This window comes from Notamacropus eugenii, chromosome 5 (assembly GCF_028372415.1).
Source record: "Notamacropus eugenii isolate mMacEug1 chromosome 5, mMacEug1.pri_v2, whole genome shotgun sequence".
Taxonomy (NCBI): Eukaryota; Metazoa; Chordata; class Mammalia; order Diprotodontia; family Macropodidae; genus Notamacropus; species Notamacropus eugenii.
In genome coordinates, this window is record NC_092876.1 from 5,250,806 (window position 1) to 5,275,890 (window position 25,085).

The 25,085-nt window shown below is 50.6% G+C and overlaps 1 protein-coding gene across 2 annotated transcripts in view; it reads left to right on the plus strand.

The window, feature by feature from the left end:
• Window positions 1-7,454: 7,454 nt before the first annotated feature.
• The window catches only part of LOC140508209 (uncharacterized), a 34,710-nt gene continuing 17,079 nt past the window's right edge, over window positions 7,455-25,085 (plus strand). The window contains exons 1-7 of one of the 2 annotated variants that reach the window (XM_072615987.1): window positions 7,455-10,080; window positions 15,891-16,627; window positions 16,827-16,935; window positions 17,767-17,919; window positions 22,711-22,837; window positions 23,704-23,808; window positions 23,943-24,038. In XM_072615987.1, the coding sequence (XP_072472088.1) occupies window positions 17,887-17,919; window positions 22,711-22,837; window positions 23,704-23,808; window positions 23,943-24,038 (361 nt within the window). In that variant the 5' untranslated portion in view covers window positions 7,455-10,080; window positions 15,891-16,627; window positions 16,827-16,935; window positions 17,767-17,886. The remainder of the gene's footprint in view (window positions 10,081-15,890; window positions 16,628-16,826; window positions 16,936-17,766; window positions 17,920-22,710; window positions 22,838-23,703; window positions 23,809-23,942; window positions 24,039-25,085) is intronic. The other variant, XM_072615989.1, reaches the window with a different exon arrangement.

A 25,085-nucleotide genomic window follows, 5' to 3' on the forward strand; every position in this document is an offset into this window, starting at 1 on the left:
GGCAAACAGGGTGAAGTGACTTGCCCAGGGTCACATAACTAGTCTGTCTGAAGCCAGATTTAAATTCAGGAAGATGAGTTTCCTGACTCCAGGCCCAGCACTCTACCTACTGGCCACCTAGCCACCCTCAAAATTAGAATAAGCCAAACCACTCAGTGAAACCACGAGAAATATTAAATCTCCAAAACTCCAAACTGAAGAAAACCCCAACAACCTCAAGACAAGGTACGAAAAATAGTATCAAACACAACTTACCTGGCAAACGGAACAAGGAGAGAAAACCCAAGAATTATCAGACTTTCTGAATATTAGGACCAAAAACCTTGGATACCATAGTTCAAGAAAATGTAAATGAAAATTACCCATAATTCTTAGAACCAATTGGCAAATAGATATAGAAAGAATCAACTGGTCAATTTTTTTTTAAAAAAAATAGGTTTTCATTCATTGTATTCTGTTTCTTACATCATTTTAGTTATCACAAGTATCCCTTTTACTGTGAGAGATATATAATTAGCTTGTCTTCTATTTTATAGTATGATGAGGTCAAGGAACCAGTTAGATTGTATTATGGAATGTGGTGCACTGGATAACTCTTAAAAGAAACAGAAATGAATACTCCCAGGATCTGCATAGCCAAAATCTTGAATTTCTAGGTCAAAGAAAAATATTTTATGCAGCGTCCCCTCCGCCCAAAACAGGAAAGAAAAAAACTAGTTCAAATACATAAAGACCTCATCCAAAAATGTAGGAAAGCAGTATTGCAACAAAGATTATACTTAATAAAAGTTCCTTGAGGAAAGAATTAACAAATAATTACAAACTAAGTTATATAATATTAAACAACTGGTATGTCAAAGAACAAATAATTTTATGCAAAGATGAAAACAATGAGACAGCATACGAAAATAAAATAAAAGTTCATAGGACCAAATTTATATTTCTAATTGTTACCATCAACAAAGGAGATGAAATAAATGAATTATTTAACTTTTTTTTTAAATGTCGGTGAGAGCAAATCAAAAAAGCTCCAACTAAGCATTAAAGGAGAAATTCTGTAAGTTAAAAAGAATAAAACAGAAGCAAAAGAAAATCCTATTGAACTAACATATCTATGAGCTGTATTTAAAACAATAAAAAAGATGACCTTTGAAGTAGTCCCATTTTTTTGATGAAAGAAAAATCGAATTATATAAAAAAGAATTCACAATTGAAGAGAAATGATGTGATTGTTTTGTTATAGAAATACCTTTTAATAAAGGAAGTTATCACAGCCTATTTTGCCCAGTTACATGTTCATAGTAATAACAAATGAGGAAATAGATCACTATTTATGAAAATATAAAATATCTTAACAAAAGAAGAAACTGATTGTTTTATGTAACCTAATATTAGACAAAAAAAATTGAACAAGCCATAAGGGAACTCCCAAAGAAAAGGTCTTTAGGTCTTTAGAAATGAATTCTATCAAACATCCAAATAACAATTCCAGTAATATATGAACTGTTTGTAGGAAAAGGAAAAGAAGGGTACCCTTCCAATCTCATTCTCTCTCTGTATACACATACATACAAATATGTATGTATATGTATGTATGGGGGGGGGGGGGTGAGTCTTAAAATAGTAACTTTTGAATGTCTTCCAAATCTTATCTTAGTATTGGGGGCCGAGCCTGGAACTTTAGTTTGTGACATAGTTTTCATATGGAAGTTTGCTAGCTGTTTTTGCCAATCTCATGCTCTTGTCTTCTCTGACAGTGTACCTGTAAAGGCTAGCATTTCAAGGCGGTGGGGAAGCTGGGATACTGGGTGGCCCTTTGGTCCCCTACATCTGGAAGATAAGGCCTGTAGTGGCTCAGGTGTTTAGGGAGGAATGCTCCCTTCCTCACTTCAAGGTGAATGCTGAGGCACTCCCATCCAGATGGCTAAAGGGGGATGTGCCCCAGAAAAACTACATAAAGCACACTGAAACCTCCAGCCAGGGGAGCAGTTGCTGGTGATCCGTGGACTGCTCAGTGGTCTCCAACTCTCAGCTGATGCCCAGAGGTCTCCCTCTCTGTCAGATCACTTAAACCCTTGCATTGGATTCCCCTGGGCTGTGCCCTTCTTTCCCCCTTTACCCAGAATTAGATCTCATTGTTGCTCTGCCAGTTGCGGTGGTGGTATCAGTGAGCCACTGATTAAACCTCCTGTGGTAACTAGGAGTCATCTCTTCTTAGCAGAATCCAAATGAAGCAGCTTGATGGGCACTAGGTCAAACCAAGGCCACAGATATTTCCCTTTAGTCCATGAGCCACTAATCAGAGGTGTGACTTGGTGCTCTGACTGATGCACTTCCATGGATGGGGTAGGGCTGGCATCTTCACTGTCACCTCTCATTCATCTTGGAGTGGTCCAGAGTCAGGCCACTGAATTGTGTGCTCCAGTGGTAGGAAGCCCAGCATCCCTTCTAGCTCACGAACTGAATAGGGATCACTTGGCTGGGCTGTTGCATTGCTATCCTGGTGGGTCTGGTACTGTGATTCAGGACTTGAAAATCACAGCTGAGAGTCTCAGCCTTGTCATAGATCTGAGAGCTGACCAAGGCTATGACTAGGCCTGCAGGGGCTGCTATCAGGTCTGGGGGTGGATTTCTCAGCAACAGGCAATTTCTCCCTCTTGTGTCGAGACAAAGCTAGCACCCACAAGGCAGGGTAAATGGCTACATCAGTAGTACTGACATTACCAAAACATCACCACCACAATTTGTTATAGACCTGCAAATGCTAGCTGTAGCATTAAGACAAGAAAGAAAAGGTAAGAGAACAAACAGGCAGAAAAGCAACAAAATGCTGGCTCTTTTGAAGAGATGATGAATTACTAGAAAACCCCGGTGTCAATCAAGAAATTTATGGAAACAATAAATTCAATAAAGTTGTGAGATATAAAGCAAATCTGCAGAGATCTTCAGCATTCCTTTATATTATCAACAAAACAGCAGAAAGAGCTTGGAAGAAACGGTACAAAATATTTGGAAACTTATCTACCAAAATACGCCCATCAGTTCTATGAATCCAGCTATACCACGCTTCAGAAGTAAAGACACACCAAAATAACTGAAGAAAGATGTATTACACACAGGCAGGTTGAGGCAATGTAATAAAAATGACAGTACTCCCTAAATTAATTAGCTACTTAGTGCTCTGCCAAACATATTACACTTCGTGCTGAGATAAATTCCAGATGGGTAAGTGACTTAAGAATAAAAGGTGATATCCTAATTAAGTTAGAGGACTAAGGACGACATTGCCATTCTGATTTATGGATACATGAAGTGTTCATGACAAGCGATAAAATGCATCACACAAAGTGGCACACTTAGCTTTGATTATATAAAATGGAATGGCTTTGCACAAATTTAATGCTATTAATATTAGAAGGGAGAAATCTTTGTAGTTAAGTTTTTCCAATAAAAGTCCATTATCCAAGAAAAAATAAAGGATCTTCTCAAGTTTATAAGACACAGAACCATTCCCAATAGGTGAATGGGCAGGAGATATGAATGAGCAGTTTCTAGAGGAAGAAATAGAAGCTATCGATAATCACATGAAAAAAAAAATGTTCCAGATCACTAATTAAAGCAACTCTGAGGTTCCAGCCCATACTCTACAGACGGGAAAAGATGATAAAAAAGGAAAATGACAAATGTTGTAGGGGAGGAGGACAAGGAGCAGCCTGGTGCATGGTCAGCACACCTGGTGCTGTGGCCCAACATCATTAAACTGTGCCTGTCCTTCAACCCAACTGTACCACTCACCTGTGTATGCACCCCCCAGTGGAATCAAAGAAAGAGGAAAAGCACCCTATGCACGGAAATAGAACCACTCTTCCTAGCAGCCAGAATCTGCCTCCCTCCTGGGGAACAGCTAGATGAATTGTGGGACAGGAACGAAATGGAAGATAGTTTATTGTGCCACAAGAAAGGGCAAAATGGACGTTTTCAGAAGAAACTGGGCAGACCTCTGTGAATTGGAACGGCGCACACAAGGAAAGCATGTAGAGAAAAAGAACTCCGAAGGGCTTCAGATCCCAGGTGGATGCAGTGATGACCCATGAGTCAGGTGACCCAGGCAGACACGCTGTTCTTCCACATGGCCAAGGTGGGAACTTCCTTTGCCGGACCCTGTGTTCTCCTGCTACCGCGTGGTGGAGCACGGGGGCGACGGCAAGCTGGCGGGGGGCCTGGCTGTGTTCACCTGAGGCTGTGCACGGGGGCGGTGCGGCCTGCAGGACAAGGTGACTCCTCCAGAGGACGTGCGCTCTGTCTGGTGCTGGAGCGCAGAGCAGGAGCGAAGGAGGCGAGCTGGGCTTGCCTTCTACAACCCGGAGGGGTGCCCCATCCTTCTGTTTGGCCTCTGACACGTGGTCACCCACTCCCGGCTCCTCTCCCCGCTCTGACTCAACCTGGAGTCCAGAAGACCCGAGTTCAAGTCCTGTCTCTACTCTAGCACCAGCCTCCCAGGGCTGCCAGGATAGAGACGCCGTGCGTAAAGCGCACTGAAACCTTAAGGCTTAGCGGAAACGCCGCTCTCCTCCTCCACGCGGGGTGACCCCGTGGGCCTCCGCGATCAGAGCCACGCCCGGCTCTCCTCTCTGCCTCCTGGGCTCAGCCCTGCACCGGCCACGTGCTGGTTCCAGGGCCCGTGGGGCGGGGCAGCAAGCAGGGCGGGGGAATGATGCTCTGGGGGCGGGGCAGAGGCTGGGAGGGGCCTGATGCTCGGAGGGCGGGGCAGGAGGCGGTGCGTGGGAATGACGCTATGAGGGCGGGGCAGAGGCTGGGAGGGGCCTGATGCTCGGAGGGCGGGGCAGGAGGCGGTGCGTGGGAATGACGCTATGAGGGCGGGGCAGAGGCTGGGAGGGGCCTGATGCTCGGAGGGCGGGGCAGGAGGCGGTGTGTGGGAATGACGCTATGAGGGCGGGGCAGGAGGCGGTGTGTGGGAATGACGCTATGAGGGCGGGGCAGAGGCTGGGAGGGGAGGAAAGGGGAGAGGAGGCGGGGCGTGGGACTCATGCTCTGTGGGGCTGGACTGCGAGGAGGGCTGTATTTAGGACGGGGTGGAAACGGGCACGGAGCTGGGGCCGCGATTGGTCTTTTGTCACAGGGCCGCGAGGGGACCGGGTCTGTGATTGGACCCTGGAGGCGGAGTTTCAAGGGCAGCCGAACCTGTGATTGGGCGCTTGTCGTCTGTAGTGGGAGGGGCAGAGCCTGGGATGGGGTGGGGGCGGGGCAGCGAAGGAAGGGAGGAACGTGGAGAGCCTTTGATGACTCTGATTGGCGGACACGTTGCGCGCTCCCACCCTAGTCCCTTAGTGGTCTTGCTCCGATTGGGCAATCTGGCGACGGTGAGTTCCGCGTGGGAGGCTCGTCCCCGCCCGCAGACGGTTGGAGGCGGGGAGGAAGACCAGGAGAAAGGGCTCAGCCACTCACGGCGAAGAGTTAGCGCATGCGTGGCGGGAGCGGCTCCGCCCCTCTATGGGCGGGCCTTGGGGCACCGTACCTGCGTGTGTAAATGTAACATGCCCGTATATACAGACATGCATAAAATATATATGCCCGCGGTACACTGAGCATGTGTGGGAGATGCTCCCGACTGTGACCCCGAGCCCAGACCTGCGAGACTGCGCCTGCGCCGAGTTGCGGCCACTTCAGTGAGGGAGGGGGCGGTGGGGGAGGGGGTCCAGGTGAGACTGAGCATGCGCAGAGGCTGACCAGCGAGCCTTGGAAAGTGTCTCTTGGGGCGCCCTCTGTCGGGTGCCTAGGATGAAGGCGAGACAGAGCATGTGCAGCCTCCCCTCCCCCATTCCCCCTCCCCCCCTCATGGGGGCCCAGCAGGGGGCGGGCCTGTGGAGGGCGGGGGAGGTTTCTGAGAGAGGCTGGAAGGAGGCCTGCCTTGGGGGCGGGGCAGGAGAGGAAAGCACCTACTGTGTGCCAGGCGCTGCTCTAGGGGCTGCCCTCCAGGAGCCCACACTCCAGTGGGGGGCGGGGCACGCAGCTCTCGGGAGGTGTGAGTGACGGAGGTGATGTCATTCTGCAGGGGGATGGGGTTGGGGGATGGGGGCCCCCCATCAGGTGCCCGTGGCTCCTGCCCTCCTGACAGTGGCCCCTGTAGCTGGTGCCACGCCTCCTTGTCTCACCATCTGCCCTAGAAGCGGCCCCTTCTCAGCCTCTCCTCTTTGCCCCCCTTGCACCCCATCCCCATCCTCTCCTCTAGATGTTGGGGACCCTGCTCTCCCCGACCTCTCCCTGGTTTCCTTGGTTGGCTCTGGTCCTGCCAGGGCTTTGTGCTGGGCCCTCTTCTGTCCTGGGTCAGCTCCCGTGGATTCGGTTCTGGTCTGTGCTGATCCAGGCAGCTCACTCCCTGCCCCTCTCTGGGCCTGGGGTTCCTTTTCTGCCCCCTGGGGAAGAGAACAGCCTCGTCCTTGCAGGGCATTGGGAGGTGTCCAGTGTTTGGTAAACCACCACCATCCTTGTTGCCATGGCTCCTGTCCCGCCTTGGCACCATCTCTCCATCTGTGCCTCCCCCTGTCCTGCCTTTGTGTCCCCTGGCCGTGTCCCCTAAGGGGCTTCTCAGTCTTCACACACTTGGCCATGACCTCTGCGGGAGGAGGGAGGAGCATGTTCCATCCTGAGGTCTCTGCAGTCCTTCTTGGTCCTGGCATTCATCAGAGCTCTAAAGGCTTCCAAGCTGTTTGTCTTTCCAGCAATGGAGTTAGTGCATAAGCCGTCCTCCTGGCACATGGCAGGCGGCTGTCCTCCTGGTTAGTTCATAGGTTCTTTGAAGCCATCTCCTTCATCTTCCTTACAACCCGGTGTTCCATCCCATTTGGAGGCTGTAACTTGTTCAGCCGCTCCCCTCATGATGGGCACCCCGTAGTTGTCTCTTCTCTGTCCCTACACAAAGTTGCTATCACCCTCTTTGTACATCGAAGTCCTTTTCTCCTTCTTTGGCCTTCTTGGGTACAGACCTAGTAGTGGTATCACTGGATCATAAAGCAGAGAACGTCCACTAGCTCTCTGGGTCCAGTCCTACTTGCTTTCCAGAGGGGCTTGGTGGGTTCATAACTCCACAGTAGCACCTTGACGTACCTACAATCCCTGTAGCAGTGGCTGTTTTCCTTTTTTTGTTAGCTTTGCTAATTTGGTGAATGTGAACTACAACTCAGATGTGTTACAATCCATATTGCGCTCAGTAGCAAATTATGCCATTTTTTTCACATAGCTATTGATTATTTCAGTTTCTTCATCTGAAAAGTACTCATTCATATTCTTTGGCCCTGTGGTGGTTAGGGGCATCATCTACACAGAGGGCAGTGCCTGTCAGAGCTACGTGGGTAGCAATGTCCATAGGGAAGGAAAGTTCCAAAGGTCAGTGTGGAGCAAGGGCTTTGACCCAGAGGCTTGTTATAATAGATACAGGTTAGTATAGTAGTGACAATAGTATAGTACAATAGTTATAATAGTAGTGGGGAGGGGGGACTGCCATTTTCTAGACATCTGGGGCTCTCCCTGCTAGATGCAGAGCAGTGATAACTTCCTGGCGAGTCTTAGTCATAACTTTATCACCTAAGAGGCTAAGTTGGTGGTTCTCTTTCCTTCTCCTCCATTTTCTTTCTTACAGGTTTTAATGGTGACTTCTGGTCAGGTTGAGTCTCATTTTGACCTGGGAGCCTAGGCCTGATTTCTACCCACCTGCTTTCTCGTTTTCTCTGCTGTGCTTGGCAACAAAGGGAACCCTTCCCCTGCCCATTTCCGTTCTGGAGTTTATTAATTGCTGGGCCACTGCATTCGATTGTGTTTTTTTCTTATTTTGTTTGCCCCCTTTCCTTTTGTGTGAATTAATGCAGAGATAAATGAGTACAACTATGAAAACTGTTTACAGTGTATACTGTACAAACCCAATGACTACATTCATGTAATGGAAAGATGAAAGCAAGTGACCTCTGAGTGACTGGGCAAAAGAGTGGCTGTCCCTGAGAGCAGATAATGAGAGGGATCTCCCAGGGCACCCACTCCCAGGTAGAAGGTTATCTCCCCTCGACAATGTGCCCGAGTGCTTGGATTCCCTGTCTCAGTTATTTTTATTTGTCACAAAAGAGGGTTCAGTCTGGAGGGAGAGATGGTTGGTCTCCCCTCCTGTAAAGAGAAAATGCATCAATAAAACCTGAAAGGGAAGGAAGATGGGAAGGCCTCACCTAGAGCGCAAACAGGACTTCACAGAAGATAAGTTAGAGTTGATAGTACTCCTTGTAAATTTAATGAATGTGGGAGCATTTAACCAACCTTTAGTTTGGCCCATCAGACAAATCTTGGTGGAGAGGAGCCTTGTGAAGTAGTCACCATGGGAAGGCTTTTGGCTTGAACCTCTTTCCAACCCCCAGAACGTCCCTGCTTTGGCCTTGCCTCATCTCCGGGATGTTGGTGGAAAACCCAACCTCGGAATCTTGGGAGAGGCTCTGAGCCGACCTGACTCTGGGAGGAGGCTTTCAGGGCAGCAGATGCCTTTATGGACATCTGCTTCTTGAAGCGTATTTAGAACCTGTGGGAAGCGGGATTGGGTTGTCTGAACCTTGTCCTGTGTGGTTTAGACGGGGTTTGTGTGATGTTTTTGAGACCAGCTTTGTTTCTTAGTCAGGACCCTAGAAGACTTCAGGGGAGGGAGTGAGGCAGGGAGACACCCCTAACTCACTGAGGGACTTGAGGTTCCATCTGCCAGGTGGTTTACTGGGATGCAGCTGCTGGGCATGCTGCAGGTCCTTGGAGCCACAGGTGAGAGCTGGATGGGTCAGGTGGGCACCAGAGCTGGAAAGAAGCCTTGAAAAGGGTCTGGCAGCCATGACATGGAAGGGCCTGGTCCTACCTGAACCACAGTGATTACCAGCCAAGTGCCATCTGCTCGGTTCTGAATGCACTTCTGAATGATCTTCCTTAGATCATCTCTCAGTTTAACCCTATACCGACTGCAGCCCGGTGGTGCCCTGGTGCACCTGGAGTCGGAAAGACTTCTCTTCCTGAGTGGACATCTGTCCTCGGACACGCCCTGGGCAGTCACGTGCCCCGTGGGCCTCCTCCTCCTCCTCCTCCTCTGCGAAATGCGCTGAAGAAGGCGGTCGATCTCTCCGGTGTCCGCCAAGTCCGCCGCGGACGGTTCCGGAGAGTCCGGCGTGCCTGGGTGGTGGCTGGGCGCAGCGCGGAGAGCGGAAGGCCGCCCAGCTCTCGCTCTTGCGCTCCCAGACACACCGCCACGGTGCGTGGCGTGGAGGCCACGCGTGCCGGCTGCACGAGCGCGCCTTGTCTGCGCTCGGGGGCACCAGAGCCCGCCGGACAGGCTTCACCTGGGGCCGGTCTGCGCAGGAGGAGGAGGGTCTGGGTGGTGGAGGATCAGCCCGGCCGGGACACGGGTCCGACAGGAGCAGGAGGCTGGAGCCCAGGCGCGGCCGGCTCTCGGGTGGCAGGGGGCACACAGCACGGTTTAATGCAGTCTGCACTTTCTGAGGAATGATGCCAGCAGGGTTTTAGAGCCCTTATCTCGTCGGACCCGCCCAAGAGCGAGCCGTTGCACGGAGGGGGGCACTGAGGCTCCCGCATCCCAGCCCTGCTCCTCCGTGAAGTGGGCATGACCAATGACCCAGCATGTGGCAAGCCCTCGAGGGCAGCTCCCGGCGCGGACTGTGACGGATCTTCGGCCCCGGGGAGCCTGGGCAGCGGCGGGGAGGCCAGCGCTCTCGGCTCCGCCCGCCGCCCCGCCCCACCCCATCCCTGGTCAGCGGAGGGGGCCCGCTAGCCCAGGGATCACCCGTCAGACGTCCACGCCATTGCAATCTGGGGCAGGCACCCCGTGGGCCTGGCCCTGCCCAGCTGCCCAGAACGCCGGGACTACATTTCCCAGAAGGCTGCTCGTCGCGACCGGAAACAGGCTTTCCCCAGAGCTAGAGTTTGGGAGGGGCTCCTCGGAAGCTTCAGTCACTTCTGGGCCTGCGCCTGGGTGGGCATGCGCAGTTCGGTTGTGGGCAGGGCCGGCCTCTGGCCTGTGGGTTTTCGGAGGTGAGCGGGGGAGGGGAGGGAGGAGGGGGAAGGAGGGGGAGGGGCAGCGGCGTGGGGAAGGGCGGAGTGGGGAACGTGTGGCCCTCTAGGCCCTCGAGTACGGCCTTTGGCCAAAGTCCTGACTCCCGCGAACAGCTCCCTGGCTCCCTTTGAGGGCCCGGGTTTGTTCGGGGACAGGGCCGCCCTCGAGGGCCTCGCGTGTGACCGGCCTCTTCTCCCGGGACGACGTCCGAGGCTTTTGTAGATTCGACCCCATTTCTCCCTCCCTCCTTCCGCCCCCACCCCCAGGGACGGACGCCTGACGCGCCCGGGCCGCCGCGATGCCCGTGTGCTTGTGGGGGGCACGTGGCTGCTCCGGCCGTCACGTGGTGGCCACGCCCCCTTCCAGGCTCCTCCCACTTCTGGGCCGCCTCCGCCTCCCTGTTCTTTGGCCCCCGCCGGGCCCCCCCCATCGTCCCCCTTGTCCTTTCCCCTCCTCGCCCTCCTCTTGTGAGTGTGGGTCTGTGTCTGCGTGCGAGCGTGTGTGAGCATGTGTGAGCATGTGTGTGTGCGAGCGTGTGTTGTGTGCGTTTGAGCGTGTATGTGTGAGCGTGTGTGAGCATGTGTGAGCATGTGTAAATGTGTGTCTGTGTGTGAGCGTGTGTCTGTGCGTTTGAGCATGTATGTGTGAGCGTGTGTGAGCATGTGTGTGTGCGAGCGTGTGTTGTGTGCGTTTGAGCGTGTATGTGTGAGCGTGTGTGAGCATGTGTGAGCATGTGTAAATGTGTGTCTGTGTGTCAGCGTGTGTTGTGTGCGTTTGAGCATGTATGTGTGAGCGTGTGTGAGCATGTGTAAATGTGTGTCTGTGTGCGAGCGTGTGTCTGTGCGTTTGAGCATGTATGTGTGAGCGTGTGTGAGCATGTGTAAATGTGTGTCTGTGTGTCAGCGTGTGTTGTGTGCGTTTGAGCATGTATGTGCGAGCGTGTGTGAGCATGTGTGAGCATGTGTAAATGTGTGTCTGTGTGTCAGCGTGTGTTGTGTGCGTTTGAGCATGTATGTGTGAGCGTGTGTGAGCATGTGTAAATGTGTGTCTGTGTGCGAGCGTGTGTCTGTGCGTTTGAGCATGTATGTGTGAGCGTGTGTGAGCATGTGTAAATGTGTGTCTGTGTGTCAGCGTGTGTTGTGTGCGTTTGAGCATGTATGTGCGAGCGTGTGTGAGCATGTGTGAGCATGTGTAAATGTGTGTCTGTGTGTCAGCGTGTGTTGTGTGCGTTTGAGCATGTATGTGTGAGCGTGTGTGAGCATGTGTAAATGTGTGTCTGTGTGCGAGCGTGTGTCTGTGCGTTTGAGCATGTATGTGTGAGCGTGTGTGAGCATGTGTAAATGTGTGTCTGTGTGTCAGCGTGTGTTGTGTGCGTTTGAGCATGTATGTGCGAGCGTGTGTGAGCATGTGTGTGTGCGAGCGTGTGTTGTGTGCGTTTGAGCATGTATGTGCGAGCGTGTGTGAGCATGTGTGAGCATGTGTGTGTGCGAGCGTGTGTTGTGTGCGTTTGAGCATGTATGTGTGAGCGTGTGTGGGCATGTGTGAGCATGTGTGAGCAAGTGTGTGTGCGAGCGTGTGTTGTGTGCGTTTGAGCATGTATGTGTGAGCGTGTGTGGGCATGTGTGAGCAAGTGTGTGCGAGTGTGTGTTGTGTGCGTTTGAGCATGTATGTGTGAGCGTGTGTGAGCATGTGTGTGTGCAAGCGTGTGTTGTGTGCGTTTGAGCATGTATGTGTGAGCGTGTGTGAGCATGTGTAAATGTGTGTCTGTGTGAGCGTGTGTCTGTGCGTTTGAGCATGTATGTGAGCGTGTGTGAACATGTGTGTGTGCGAGCGTGTGTTGTGTGAGTTTGAGCGTGTATGTGTGAGCGTGTGTGAGCGTGTGTGAGCACGTGTGTGTGTGAGCGTGTGTTGTGTGCGTTTGAGCGTGTATGTGTGAGCGTGTGTGGGCATGTGTAAATGTGTGTCTGTGTGTCAGCGTGTGTCTGTGCGTTTGAGCATGTATGTGTGAGCGTGTGTGAGCATGTGTAAATGTGTGTCTGTGTGTGAGCGTGTGTCTGTGCGTTTGAGCATGTATGTGTGAGCGTGTGTGAGCATGTGTAAATGTGTGTCTGTGTGTCAGCGTGTGTCTGTGCGTTTGAGCATGTATGTGTGAGCATGTGTGAGCATGTGTAAATGTGTGTCTGTGTGTCAGCGTGTGTCTGTGCGTTTGAGCATGTATGTGTGAGCGTGTGTGAGCATGTGTAAATGTGTGTCTGTGTGTCAGCATGTGTTGTGTGAGTTTGAGCATGTATGTGTGAGCGTGTGTCAGTGTGTGTGTGACCAGAGCGAGGCCCAAGGTCAGCCTCTGTGAACCCCCCCTTCTGGGACAGCTTTGCTCCCCTCCCCCCTCCTGTCCCTGGGGGGGGTGATGAAGGTGGCCCCCCCAGCCTCTGTCCGAGCCCTGGCCAGGACGCGGGTCACCTCCCATTCCGGGCAGCTCTGGGATGCTGGGAGATGCCCTGTCCTCACCGAGGGGCGGGAAGTGATCTGGGTGTGCCCTCGGCCTCCCAGGGGGCCCGTGGGGGCCCTGGCGGGGTCCTGGCACTTGGGCCCGGAAGCCCTGGACTCTAGGGGCTGCCTCTGGGGGCTTTCTTTTGGGATGTGCCCGGTGGGGCCCCCTGGCCCCGGAGCCCCGGGCAGTTGTCTTTGCGGACCTCCTTGTGGCTTCCAGGTGGGTCAAGGGTTCTTACGGTTCTTTTCTCCTTGGTCTGGTTCCTGGCTCAGGTGTTTTTGGTAGAGGATATTTTGCTTTTTCTTCCATTTTTTCCGCTCGCCTCTTGCCTCAGTTTTAATGTTTCTTTTTGGTCCATTCTCCTTTTCAGGGAGTTTGTGGCTAAGATGTTCATTCGCTTTACAATTCTTTTCTCCCCCACAGCTCTCGTTTCTTTTCCACTTTTTCCTCGAATATTCTTAATTTACATACCCCTCCTTTTTAAAAAATAAACTTTGGCTTCATCTCTTTTAGAAAATCTAGTTAAACTTGTGCCGAGGCCTCATCCATCTTGGAGGCCTTCTTGTAGGCGTTGGGGAGCGATTGTCTTCTGGGTTGAGGTTTTCTTGGTGCATTGAACTATCCTGTTCCAGTAACTCAGGAACCGCGCAGGCGTTAGACCTGGAAGCGTTCATTGGCCCCACGGTGGTCCAGAGCACAGTCTGATGGCTGCCCCCCGGTCCAAACCTGGTCCAAGCTCTGCCAGTTCCTGAAGGACTCTGCCCCTGTCAGGCAGCTGGGAGGGACCAGGCTGCAGGCTCCCCTTTGCTCTGGGCTTCCTGGCCTGGTTGTCCCTCTGCAGGCTTCAGACTGGGCCAGAAGCTGGAGCTGAGTCCCTGCTCTGCTCCTGGGGTCCAAACCCACTGCTGCTGCTGGCTTCTGAACTTGGGCTTCTCTCAGTCTTGGCTTGTTACCGACTCTTACCCAGGGATACCCCCCAGTGGGTTTGGGTGCCCTCCAGAGTCCACCCTGGATCTGTGCCCTGGACGTGGATCATGGGGCATAAGGCCTCCTGTCAGGTCTGTTCCTTTACCCACCCACTGGAGTACTCCACCGGACCCTGTCCCCAGTGACCATACACCTCTTTCCGTCTCGCTGTACCCCTGTGGGTTGGAAAAACGGCTCCCTGTGACTTGTTCAGTCTGGGGCATGTTGTAGATGCAGAGGAGCTTTGGGGAGACTTCACCGTACAGAGTGTGCTGCGCCTCCATCCTGTCTCTGCCCTTAGTCCAGGGTGCGTGAGGTGTTCAGGAGGATGAACATCCTTGATGTGAGGGCTTGCCATCACATTTCACAGCTACTTTTCCACCTTTGGGGTCCCCGTGTCACCAGACTCTCCCCTGTGTCTCCAAGACGCTGTAGCATGCACAGTGAGGTAGGGGGGTGTCTACGCCAAGTGTGTGAAGATGTCCCTGGGAGGGATGGACGAGAACCGCAGCTCTGCCGCGGCTGAAGCAGTCTGTGGTCAGACACGGAAGGCACCAGGGTCACCCACCGAGGCCACGTGGCCAGACTTCAGAGTGACGCTGAGGCCTTGGCACAGCTGGGCCTCACTGAGGGCCGGTTCAGCAGCGGGCCCTCGCACGAAGCTCCAGCAGCGAGTCCACAGACGTGTCGCACTCAGGGCCCCAGACTGAATTCAGTTTCTCTCCCCCCAGTCCCTCCTCTCTTCCAGGCTTCCCTTTTATTCTTTTTCTTTTCTAAGAAAATTACTTATCATTTATATTTCTATAATTTTTATAGCTTCTGATAATTGATGCATTATATATTTTATGTCGATACACGTATTATTTATTTTTAGTTTATAACATCCAGTTCCAAATTTTCTGTCATGTTGTTGCAAAGAAGAATTATAACCAGCGAGAAAGACGAAACCAAACAGAACAGAGAGAGACAGACAGACAGCCGTCCTCCAGGCACGGGCCTGCAGCCAGGGTCTCCCCACTCCTCATCTCATCTATTGCCACATCCTGTAGACTCTAGCTCCCCCTCTCCTCTGTGCCACGGCCGAGACCCCTGGACTCCTCCAGCAGCCTCCTCTGCGGGGCCTCTAAGGCTCCTCCTAGGCTGGCCCCAGGCCCTCCCATCCGGCCTTCTCCTGACTGGACACTCTCACCGGCTCTCCCTCATGCCTGAGATTCTCTCACTCCTCATCCCCAGGGTCTGGCTTCCTCAGTGTCCTTGAAATCTCAGCCAGACCCCACCTTCTGCCTTCCCAGTCCTTAGTCTGAGTGCTTTGCCTCTGAGATGACGTTGTCCCCTCCATTCGGGGTGAGCTTCCTGTGTGAAGGCCTGGCTTTTATCTTTCTTTGTATCCCCTTAGCCCAGGACTCGGTACAGGGCAGGTGCTTAATAAGTGTTTGTTACCTAATGACTTTTTTTAGGTAAAAATTTTAGGTAAAAATTTGAATTTTTAGGGAGTAGTAAACTTCACCTTGGGCAGCGAAGGGGCATGGTGGATAGAGTGCCAGGGCTGGTGGCAGGAAGACTTATCTTCCTGAGTAGAAATCTAGCCTCATATAGTACCAGTTGTGGGACCCTGGGCAAGTCATTGGACCCTGGTTGCCTCATTTCCTCATCTGGCAAATGAGCTGGAGAAGAAAATGGCAAAGCACTCCAGTATCTGCCCAGAAAATGGGGACACCGAGTCAGACACAACTGGAAAACTGCTGAACACAAAGACGGCACTATTAGATTTGGGACCTAGGAGACTGGCTTCTTGATGTTTGCGTTCGGAGTAGCGACGCAAGGTCAAGTAAACAGGATGTGTGTGTGTGTGTGTTGGGGGGGGTTGTCAATCCTGAAGGTAATAATTGTTAAGTCGTTAGCTGGGTCCTCTTCAGCATACCTTTTAGGGGCTTTCTTGGCAAAGACGCTGGAGTGCTTTGCCATTTCCTTCTCCAGCTCATTTTACAGGGGAGGTACTGAGGCTGGCCCAGGGTCACCCTGCTAGTAGGTGTCTGAGGTCTCATCTTTCTGATTCTCCACTGCGCCACCTAGTGCCGAGGGTAATAAACATGAGACTAGAAAGCAGACTAAAGAAGTGAATTTCCTAAATGTCCAGTGAATTACAGAGATGAAGTTTTGGTGAATTATTTTTTTTACCTAGTATATATAGGATTTGAATATGCTTTAATAATTGTCTAAATTATTAAATTAAATCTTGAAATTGAAATTGGATTAAAACTTTTGCATATAAAATTGCTTTAATAAGTTGTGAATAAATACTAAATGATAGTTTTTTTTCCTGCTTTAAAGTGTCTCTCTGATAATATGAAGAGGCAGAAGAGCTAATGTTACAAGCACCTGTACTACCTGCCCTGGAACCCAGGAGTCCTGACTTCCAGCCCTCAGCTCTGCCGGAGAATCCTGGTGTCTTCCAGAGAGAGAAAGTCCATTAGGGAAGAAAGACAAGACAGAGGGAAAGGCCTCCAGGGTGTGCAAGTGTGTCCAGCCTGGAGGAGAGGTTAAAGTGGGGCGGACAAGTCTGGGGTCCAGCCTGCCAGGGAGGATGGGGACACCCACCTGAAGGGGATGGTTGGGGAAGTCAGGAGGGAGGGATGGTCTGAGTGTTCTGGTTTGGAGGAAGATCCAGAGATTGTGCTGAGGTCTGAGGTGGGGGAGGAAGGGAGATTGTGGGAGGGGGATTTTCACCAATGACCAGCCTGATCTGTGGTGATACAAGTGGAGTGTGGAGGCTGGGGAGGGGTCTAGAGTGGAAGAGGCCAAGGCATTCCCTGTGATGGAGGGCAGGGGTTGGGGAGGAGAGGTAGGCAGGGTCTGGGGACCTGGCTCTGGGAGCAACTGGAGGAAAGAGAAGATCCTGGGGTCTCAGGGGGCCTGGGAGGACCTGCCTAGAGTGGAATGGCAGGAAGCAGGAGCCAGTGGAACCGAGATCAGGCTGCCTTCTATCCTTAGAGCTGAAATCACTGCCTTCCTTTGGAGCTGAGATCGCTGTTCCTCCCAGAAGTCAGCGCTGTGCCTGCAGTTCCCAGGTAGGTCTGAGTCAGGAGCCCTTGGCTCCTGCTGGCTGCCCTTTCCTTCCCATGTGACCTCGTGCTCAGTGTCCTCCAGGGCTACCAGGAGCCTTCCTGTTTCCCAACACTATCTCTCTAGCTCCCAGTCCCTTCTCAAACATCCTGGGGTTTCATACCATTGGATCATCCTTGCCTGACATTCAGTCTTCCCCCATAGGGAGACAGGAGTACTGCCTTTTTCCTCTTCATCAGGACCTGGGTGTTCTGGCTCCCTATAAGACCCAGGAGTCCTTCCTCCTTACCCCCAGGACCTACCTAGGACCCAGGTACCAAAGCTCCTGCCTGGCCTCCCTTTCCTGGACCTGTGGCTCTCCTTCTGGCTCCCTCTCACATCCCAGGCATTTGCTTCCCTGTCTCTAGTTTCCCTCCAGGGACCCAAATAAGCAGCCTCCAAGGCTAAGCTCCAAAGAGGGTCCCAGGAGTTGCACCCCGACCCCAGCTCCTAGGGAGACCCAGGACATAGTTACTTTGTCTGCTCAGGCTCAGCTGCCCTCCTGGGACGCTTCTGTCACTCAGATGTCCCCTCTCTTCCACCCAGCTTTGTTACACGGTCCTGGCTCCCAAGAGCCTTCCTTACTCTGGCCTCCTGCCCTGCCCCCTTGTTTGTCTGAGCCCTCAGGCCCCCTACCAGACAATGGGGTCCCAGCCAGGATTGTGTCTCCCCGCTCAGGCTTGCCCTGGTCACTCCTGGCAGCTCCATCCCAGAGTCCCCCTGTCCTCAACCTTCTCTCCCTCCTAGATCGATCAGGCAGCCTGTTGTGTAGGTTCTGTTGGGTGAGTTGGGGAGAGAGGAGGCAGGGAGGGCAGAGGACCAGTTGGAGGGAGAGCTCTGACCCGGGAGCCATTAAGGCTCTGACTGGTCTCATCCCACCTGGGATCCCAAAGCTCCTTCTGCCTCCTGGGTCTCTGTAAGAGGAGGGGGCAGAAGAGACTCAGTGAGAGGGGGAGGGGAGTAGCCTTCCTGTTCAGATCATCTTCATTTCCAAGCCTGACCCTGCCTGCTTTCTCCTTCCTTCAGCTGGTTGAGGCCTTCCCTGAGGGCAGGGCCAGGGCCTTTGTAATCCCTGTGGGGCCTCACTCTTTGTAAATCCCTGTAGGCCAGCCTCCTTCCTGGGAAGAGAAAGGAAGGACCTCTGCTCCTCTGGGATCCTCCCTCCCCAGCCCAGCCTGCAGAGCACCAAGGCCTGACCCAAGCAGGGAGCCTGGAGCCAGAGGGAATGGCCCCTGGGAGCCCCAGCCCCCCAGCCCAGGTGAGTGCAGTCCATTCATAGACTTGCCCAACATCTGCCAGAGAGGCCATTTCTGTGGACAAAGAGGGATTGTCTCTTGAGTCTGGCTATCCCCTCCCTGTGGAGTTTCTTTACAAAAATAGACAGGAAATTGAAAACAGTAGTAACAACTGTTGACCTGAAAACTTGGTTAAAGAAAAGGCAACAGGCTAAATGCAAACATTTTATGATTTAATTAATTCATTAATCAATTCCCTATTAAAGACAATGGTAACATAATGCATTATGGAGCCAGAAATGTTCTGGCTACCCAGTGCAGAAATCTTCTGGCTTATATACATTTTGCCATGAGAAAGGAACTCTCTTAGTTGAACAAATCATAAATTTAGTAAGACAAGACAATTAACAAAGTAGTGTTGATCAGGCCTTGCGATTCCAGGCTGGGTAAACATATGTCTTGGTGACAAGGAAGGAAATCCCATCACTAGTGAGTGGCAGGCTTCCTGCCCTAAACAGATAACTGACATAGGAAAAGGCTAAACAAAGTTCAATAGAAATTAGACCTAAGATGTCTATATTTTCTTTACCATTAATATGCCATGACATAGTATGTGTCTATAGATAATAAGATATAAAGGAAAGTCCCATTATTCAAGATAGTGTCCGAGGTTAAAGGTCTTCTAAGGAATGTAGAGTCAGTGTTGGCTGGCTTTGTTGACATAGGAAGAGGCACTCTCTGAGTTTGCTTCAGAGAGAACAAAGAGATTATTCCAAAATTTAATATTAAACATTATCACAACACTGCCCTGCTCTCCTGTGTTTTGAACTGATGCACTGGCATTTTGGCATCTCCTGCACTAACAACTCCCTCCCCCGAGACCCTCCTTCCCATTCCCTGCCCTCCGCTGTTTTGGTTTGCCTTCTTGATCCCTGACTCACGAGGAGGACACTTCACTCATTAGTTTCTAGCATCATGTCTTAGCTCTCTCCCTACATGCCTAGCAGCTGCCCTCCACCATTTGACTTTGGCCCCCTCCTCTGTCTGTTGTGGCCATGCTCTCTCTACTAGGAAGCAAAGGTCCAGGAAACCCTGAGTCTCACCTGGCCAGGCCTGGAACAGAGCCCTGAAGGCTCCCCCAGCTCTGGTCCTCTGCAGGACTGTCAGCAGAGCAGAAATTGTCCTCCCGGTGCTGCTCCAGTCCTCCTGCCTCAGGTCACACGCCTTCTCAGGCCTCTCTGAATTCTTCTCATTTATCAGTTTTTAAGTCCAGGCAACAAGCATTTTGAAAAGACAGAGACACTGTGCTAACCTACTGGGGATTCAAAGGAAAGAAAACTAGTCCTTGCCCTCCAGTGGCTCCTGGTTTAATGTGAGCAGCTGTGTACAATGCGGATGGGAGGCAGCCTCAGAAGGAAGGCTCAGGCAGTGTCAGGGACCAGGAAAAGCTGGTTTTCAGAAGGTGAGATGTATGTGAAGGAAGCCAGGAGACCCAGTGGGGGGGGGGCGGGGGGGAGGATAATCCAAGGAGAGACAGCCATTGGGAAGGCAGAGGGTCAGGGATGGGGATCTTGGTCAAGGATCAGCCAGGAGGCCGGTGTCCCTGGGTCAGAGAGGAGGAGGTGGCGAGGAAAGGGGACTGGGTTCTTGGTGTCTGCTGTGTGCTAAGGCAGTCGGGGATGGAGCCAGCTAGTAAGTGTTTGAGACTGAATGGGAACTCAGATTTCCCTGACTCTGGGCCCAGGCTTCTGGCACTGATTCACCAGCTTCCTTTAACTAGAGAGTCTTCCCCCACCCATTTCCCTGATCACCACCTCTCCCACCCCCCAAAAAAAGAAAGAAGAAAGAGGATCATTAAAGCATTTGTTAAAATTCCCAGGGTAGCAGAGAAGAACTTTGGGAAAGGAATATGTCCATACTGCTATTTACTATTAAAAGGAAGCTGAACATGAAAGCGATTCAGGCTTGGAAATCCTCATCAGCCCTCTTTGTCTTCTGCTCTGTTCATGGGAATCTCTCCTCTGTTTGGGGTGGTCATGACATTTAGAATAAATTTAAAAAATAAAGAATTCTTGGCTTCCTTTAACACTCAGCTCCAGTCATAGCTCTTCCAGGCAGCTTTTCGGATCCCCAAGTACCTGGTGCCTTCCCCTGTGAGATCAACATCTGTCTCCTTGTAGGTGTCTTGTAGGCAGTGGGGTGGCCCAATGGTTAGGGAGCTGGGTCTGGTGTTAGGAAGATCCCGGCATGGGAAACGGCCAGAGAACATGAGGGGAGGCAGGAGATAGAGAGGCCAGTGTCACTGGACTGAAGAGGAGGTGTTGGGCAGTTGGGACACTGGAAGGTAGGAGGAGGCAGGTTAGGAACTCAGCCTTATGTATTTGATTGGAGGCAGTAGGGCCCTGCTGGTGGAGGTGGGGGGTGACGTGATCAGATTTGCACTTTAGGGAACTCACTTTAACGACTGAAGGAGGATGGACAGGAGAGGGCAGGAACATGAGGTGGGCACACCCCTTGCAGTTGCTGTTCTCGTCCAGGGGCAAGGGGATGTGGCCCGCCTGGGATAGGGACAGGGTCATCTGTCACATGCTCTGGAAACCTCAAAGGGTTATAGGAAGGCCAGTTATTCTTAAAGGTGCTATTTCCTTACCTGTAGTGTTCCCCACTGGGACCTCTTCCCTTTTGCCTTTGAATCCTGAGCCGAGCTTGGCCTATAGTAAGCGATCAGTCCATGGCCTGCTCTTCCTGGTAGGAGTCATCTCTCTCTTATCCTCACACTTGATGATCTGTCTTTTGAGGTCACCTGTGGCTCACAGCTGGAGAGTTGGAGGGAATCTCAGTGACACCTTCTCCTACCCATGCCCCAAGTGAGTCTCCAGTAGGATCAGGCAGTGGCCATGTAACCTCAGTGTGAAGACCTCCAAGGGTGGGAGAGCTGCCTGCACCTGGTGAAGGAGCTCCTTCCACCTAGGAACAACCCTCACTGTTGGGAGCTGTTTGGGGTCACTAGTTTTTCCCCCTATAAATTAACTCCAGTTGTTCTCTCTTAATTTTTACACATCTTTCCTGGTTTTGGTCTCCAGGGACCAACTCAACAAGTACACATCCCTTTCTCCCTAGGATCTGCCCTTTTGATACTTGGGTATGAGTTCCATGTGCTCTGTTCTCCCAGCAGAGTTTTTAAAAAATGTAAAACAAGTTGGCCTTTTTTTTTTTTGTTGTCCGCAGATGCTTTCATCATCCTTAGATTGTGAAGAGTTCTAGCATTTCTGACCTTGAATTTACTAGACACCCATTGTTATATCCTCTGACTCCTGTCCTGGGTTCTATTCTCTGTCCATTTTGTTTGTGCTGAGTTCTCTCTCCACTGATGCTGGTCTCTTGAGATAATAGTTTTTTCTTCTTTTTCAGATTATTTTCCTTGCGTCTTCAAGATTAACTACTTCAATGTCCTTCATGCTCTTGGGCTGGATTTGAGGACATGGGGAAGTCATATCCTTTCCTTGACTGAGTCATTTGAAACCTGCCACCTCCCAATCTGGAGTTCATGCCAGCCCATCCTTAGATTTCTCCTGTTTCCCTCATTCTAGGAGGGGTTTGTCACTTATCCCCAATGGTCCCATCATTTCTGTACCAGCAACCAGTTCTTTCCTGGTTGTGACAATCATCACTTTCAGTTTGGTTCTTGTATGTTTTAAAAGGTGAAACTGTCTTGAAGACTAGTCAAGACGTTATTGGCTGCTGAGAGAGAGGGAGAAGGAGAGAAGGAGAGGGAGAGAAAGAGAGAGAGAGAGAGAGAGAGAGAGAGAGGAGAGAGGAGAGGGACAGAGAGAGAAGGAGAGAGAGGGAGAGAGAGGAGAGAAAGAGAGAGGGGGGGGAGAGAAAAGAGAAGAGAGGAACAGAGAGAGAGAGGGAGAAAGTGAGACAGAGAGGGAGAGAGAGAAGGAAAGAGCAAGAGAAAGAGAGGGAGAGAGAGAAGGAAAGAGCAAGAGACAGAGAGGGAGAGAGAGAAGGAAAGAGCAAGAGACAGAGAGGGAGAGAGAGAAGGAAAGGGCAAGAGACAGAGAGGGAGAGAGAGAAGGAAAGGGCAAGAGACAGAGAGGGAGAGAGAGAAGGAAAGGGCAAGAGACAGAGAGGGAGAGAGAGAAGGAAAGAGCAAGAGACAGAGAGGGAGAGAGAGAAGGAGAGAGAAGGAAAGCAATCATAAAGCAAAGCCATGTGACATTTTGTTCGTGCTACATGATAACACCCAGAGCCACCTCAAGCCCTCCATAGATAACAGCACTTTTTCCCTTGACTGGAAACAGTCTCATACCACTCAATGGGGTCCAGGTCGTGATGAATATCTCTTAAGGATCCTCTTCATGTTTTCATCTGGATAAGACTTTATTTCAGTTACTCAGGAAATAAACTAGATCTTTTTTTCTTTACTCTCTCTTCAGTGATCACAGGAAACTTCTTTCCTTCCAGAACACACAGTCTAGCATCTCACCAGCTCTTCATGGGGTTTTCTTTGTAACATATCACTTTTGTTTGTTCTAAAGAGGAAGATGTTTCACTTTACCTTCTCTCTTTCTCCTCATGTATCTCTGATCGGTCACGTAACTTCTCTGATCCCATAGGGAAAAGCAATTCAAAGTGACATGTTTCTCAACTTTATTCCAATTGCAAATATAAGAAGCTCTCCTTATTATTGCATTGGGCTTTTCATGACTGTGGTTCTAAGTGTTGTCTTTGACACTCAGAAGGTTCTTTATGTTTTGGTTTCCTCCCGTAAATTTCAGCTCTAAGTCCTATGACTTTTGATGCTTTAGGTGTTGGTGACATTCCAGGATGTGGCTGTGGACTTCACCCCGGAGGAGTGGAGCCTCTTGGACCGTCCTCAGAAGGAGTTGTATGAGGAGGTCATGTTGGAGAATGCCTGGAACCTACTATCCCTGGGTAAGGACACTTCTCCTGATAACTCTGAAACTACTATGGTAGGGACTGCCTTCATGCCTTTTGTAGTGGGCAGTGTTTCTAGCATTTATCAGTGATGAGAAAGGTCAAAGTGCTGATCTCTTGTGTCCAAGAGACAGGATTCTCCTGCTGCCTGGTTTTCCTCTAAAAGGCCTTTACAATGTGTGAGAGAAAGCTAGGAATTTCCTTTGTTGCCTGTGAAGCTGTCCCTTACTAGTTTTGGGAAGCCTAAGATCTAAGATCAAACTGGTGTTGAAGAATCTCAGACTAATTTCAGAGGTTGTACCTAGTCTGACCTCTCCTTGAACATGAATTTTGTCTGCCAGATTTCTGAAAACTGCTCAGGCAGTTTTTCCTTGGAGATGGGCAGTGCAGGGAAGCCCTTATGTCCCAACGTGTAACTCCTTTTTCTTTGGGTTGGGTCTGGTCTTTGGAAGGTTCTTCTTATTCACAGGCATAGATTTGCACCTCACTCCTCCTAGTCTTACTCTCAGAAATCTAATATAGCAAGTGTGTCCTTGTTCTCCTTTTATACCTTCCCAGAATTCCCTGGCAAATGGTGGGAAAAGAAGGAATTAAGTATACTTATTATATTCCAGGCACTGTGCTAAAGGCTTTTGTTTTTTAACAAATATTATCTATTTTTATCCTTATAACATGCCTAAATGAATTAAATGAAATTATTATCCTCATTTGACAATTGAGGAAACTGAGGCAAACAGAGGTTAAGTGACTTGCCTGGGGCACTTAACTAGTAAGTTTTTGACACCAGATTTGAACTCAAAACTTCCTGAATCAAGGACAAAGTTGTTTCTCCACTTTACTATCAGCTGCCTCTTAATTTCTAGATAATGGAATCTGTGGATTCAACCCATCCTTCTATGAGGGAAGTGGAGAAAACAGAATTTGCTGCTTCCAAATTGACTTCCCATCCCCCATCAAGGCTCCCAACAGTAAATATCATGGGAAAGGTTCTTGAGGCATCCTGGGAACCCTCCTGTGACCCTTATTTCATGCCCTCTTTCCCTAAAGAGAACTGAGTTACCAGTATTTCTTCATCCTCATCGTTCCTTATTCCTGTGCCCAGGACTTCCAGTTCCCAGAGAAGGTCTGATCTCCTGCTTTGCAGGAGGAGAAGCACCATGGACACTGGATCAAGAAGACCCTAGAACCTCCTGTGCAGGTGAGTGAGGGGAAGGCAAGTCCGTGAGGGCTGTTATCACAAGGGTAGCTACATGTCACAGTGAAGGGAGTGCTAGACTTGGGGGCAGGAAGACCTGACTTGAAATTCTTTTTCTGACACTTTTTAACAGTAGAATCCCAGGAAAGTCACTGAACCTCAGATTCTGTGGTGTGTTTAGCTGGGGCTTTACAGAAGGTAAGGGGAGCATTCCAGGCATGAGGGGCAGCCAGGGAAAGCCCATGGAGACTGGAGATGGTTTGTCCTGTTCAAGGCATAGTAAGGAGGCCTTTGCTCCAGGATTATAGTATATGTGGAGGGGGAGTAAGATGAAAGAAGCCTGGAAAGGGAGGAGAGCAGGAGATGAGGAAGGCCCCTAACAGCCCAACAGAGGATTCTACACGTCATCCTGGTACTAGGGAGCCATTGCAATTTATTGAGGAAGCATTGACTGACAGCTGGGTAGAGCATTGACTGGTCTAGGGAGACTCGAGACAGTGAGACCAAACTGTAGGCTTTTTGCAATACTGCATAGTATGAGTGTGAGAGATGATGAGGAGTGGATGACCTCTGTTTTATGAGTCTGGATAATCAGGGTGACCTGGATAGTGTTAGGAAAGTAAGAAGATGGGAGGGTTGGGGGAAAGATAATGAGGTTAGTTTGGGACATGGTAGGAGGAGAACCCAAAGAAAGGAGTATCACTGAAACCTAGGGAGAAGACAGTGTCAAGGAAAAGGGGATAAGTGACAGTGTAAGAAGCTGCTGAGAGGTCAAGAAGAATGAGGATTAGGAAAAGATCTTTTGGTTTAGCAATTAGGAGATCACTGGTAACAGTTCCAGTGCAAGTCAAGACATCGCCTTTGTCGTCATTGGTCCTCTTGGAGAACAAAGGCCAAGCAGCAAGTAGTAGCCACCCTCTGGGGCCCCAACCTTCCAACTCCACTTGGGCAGTGCTACTAATTCTTTTCCTCCTCCTCTTCATTCTCATTCTCTTCCTCTTCCTCCTCTTTTTCTTTTTCCTTCTTGCCTTCTTCCTTTTCTTCTCTTTC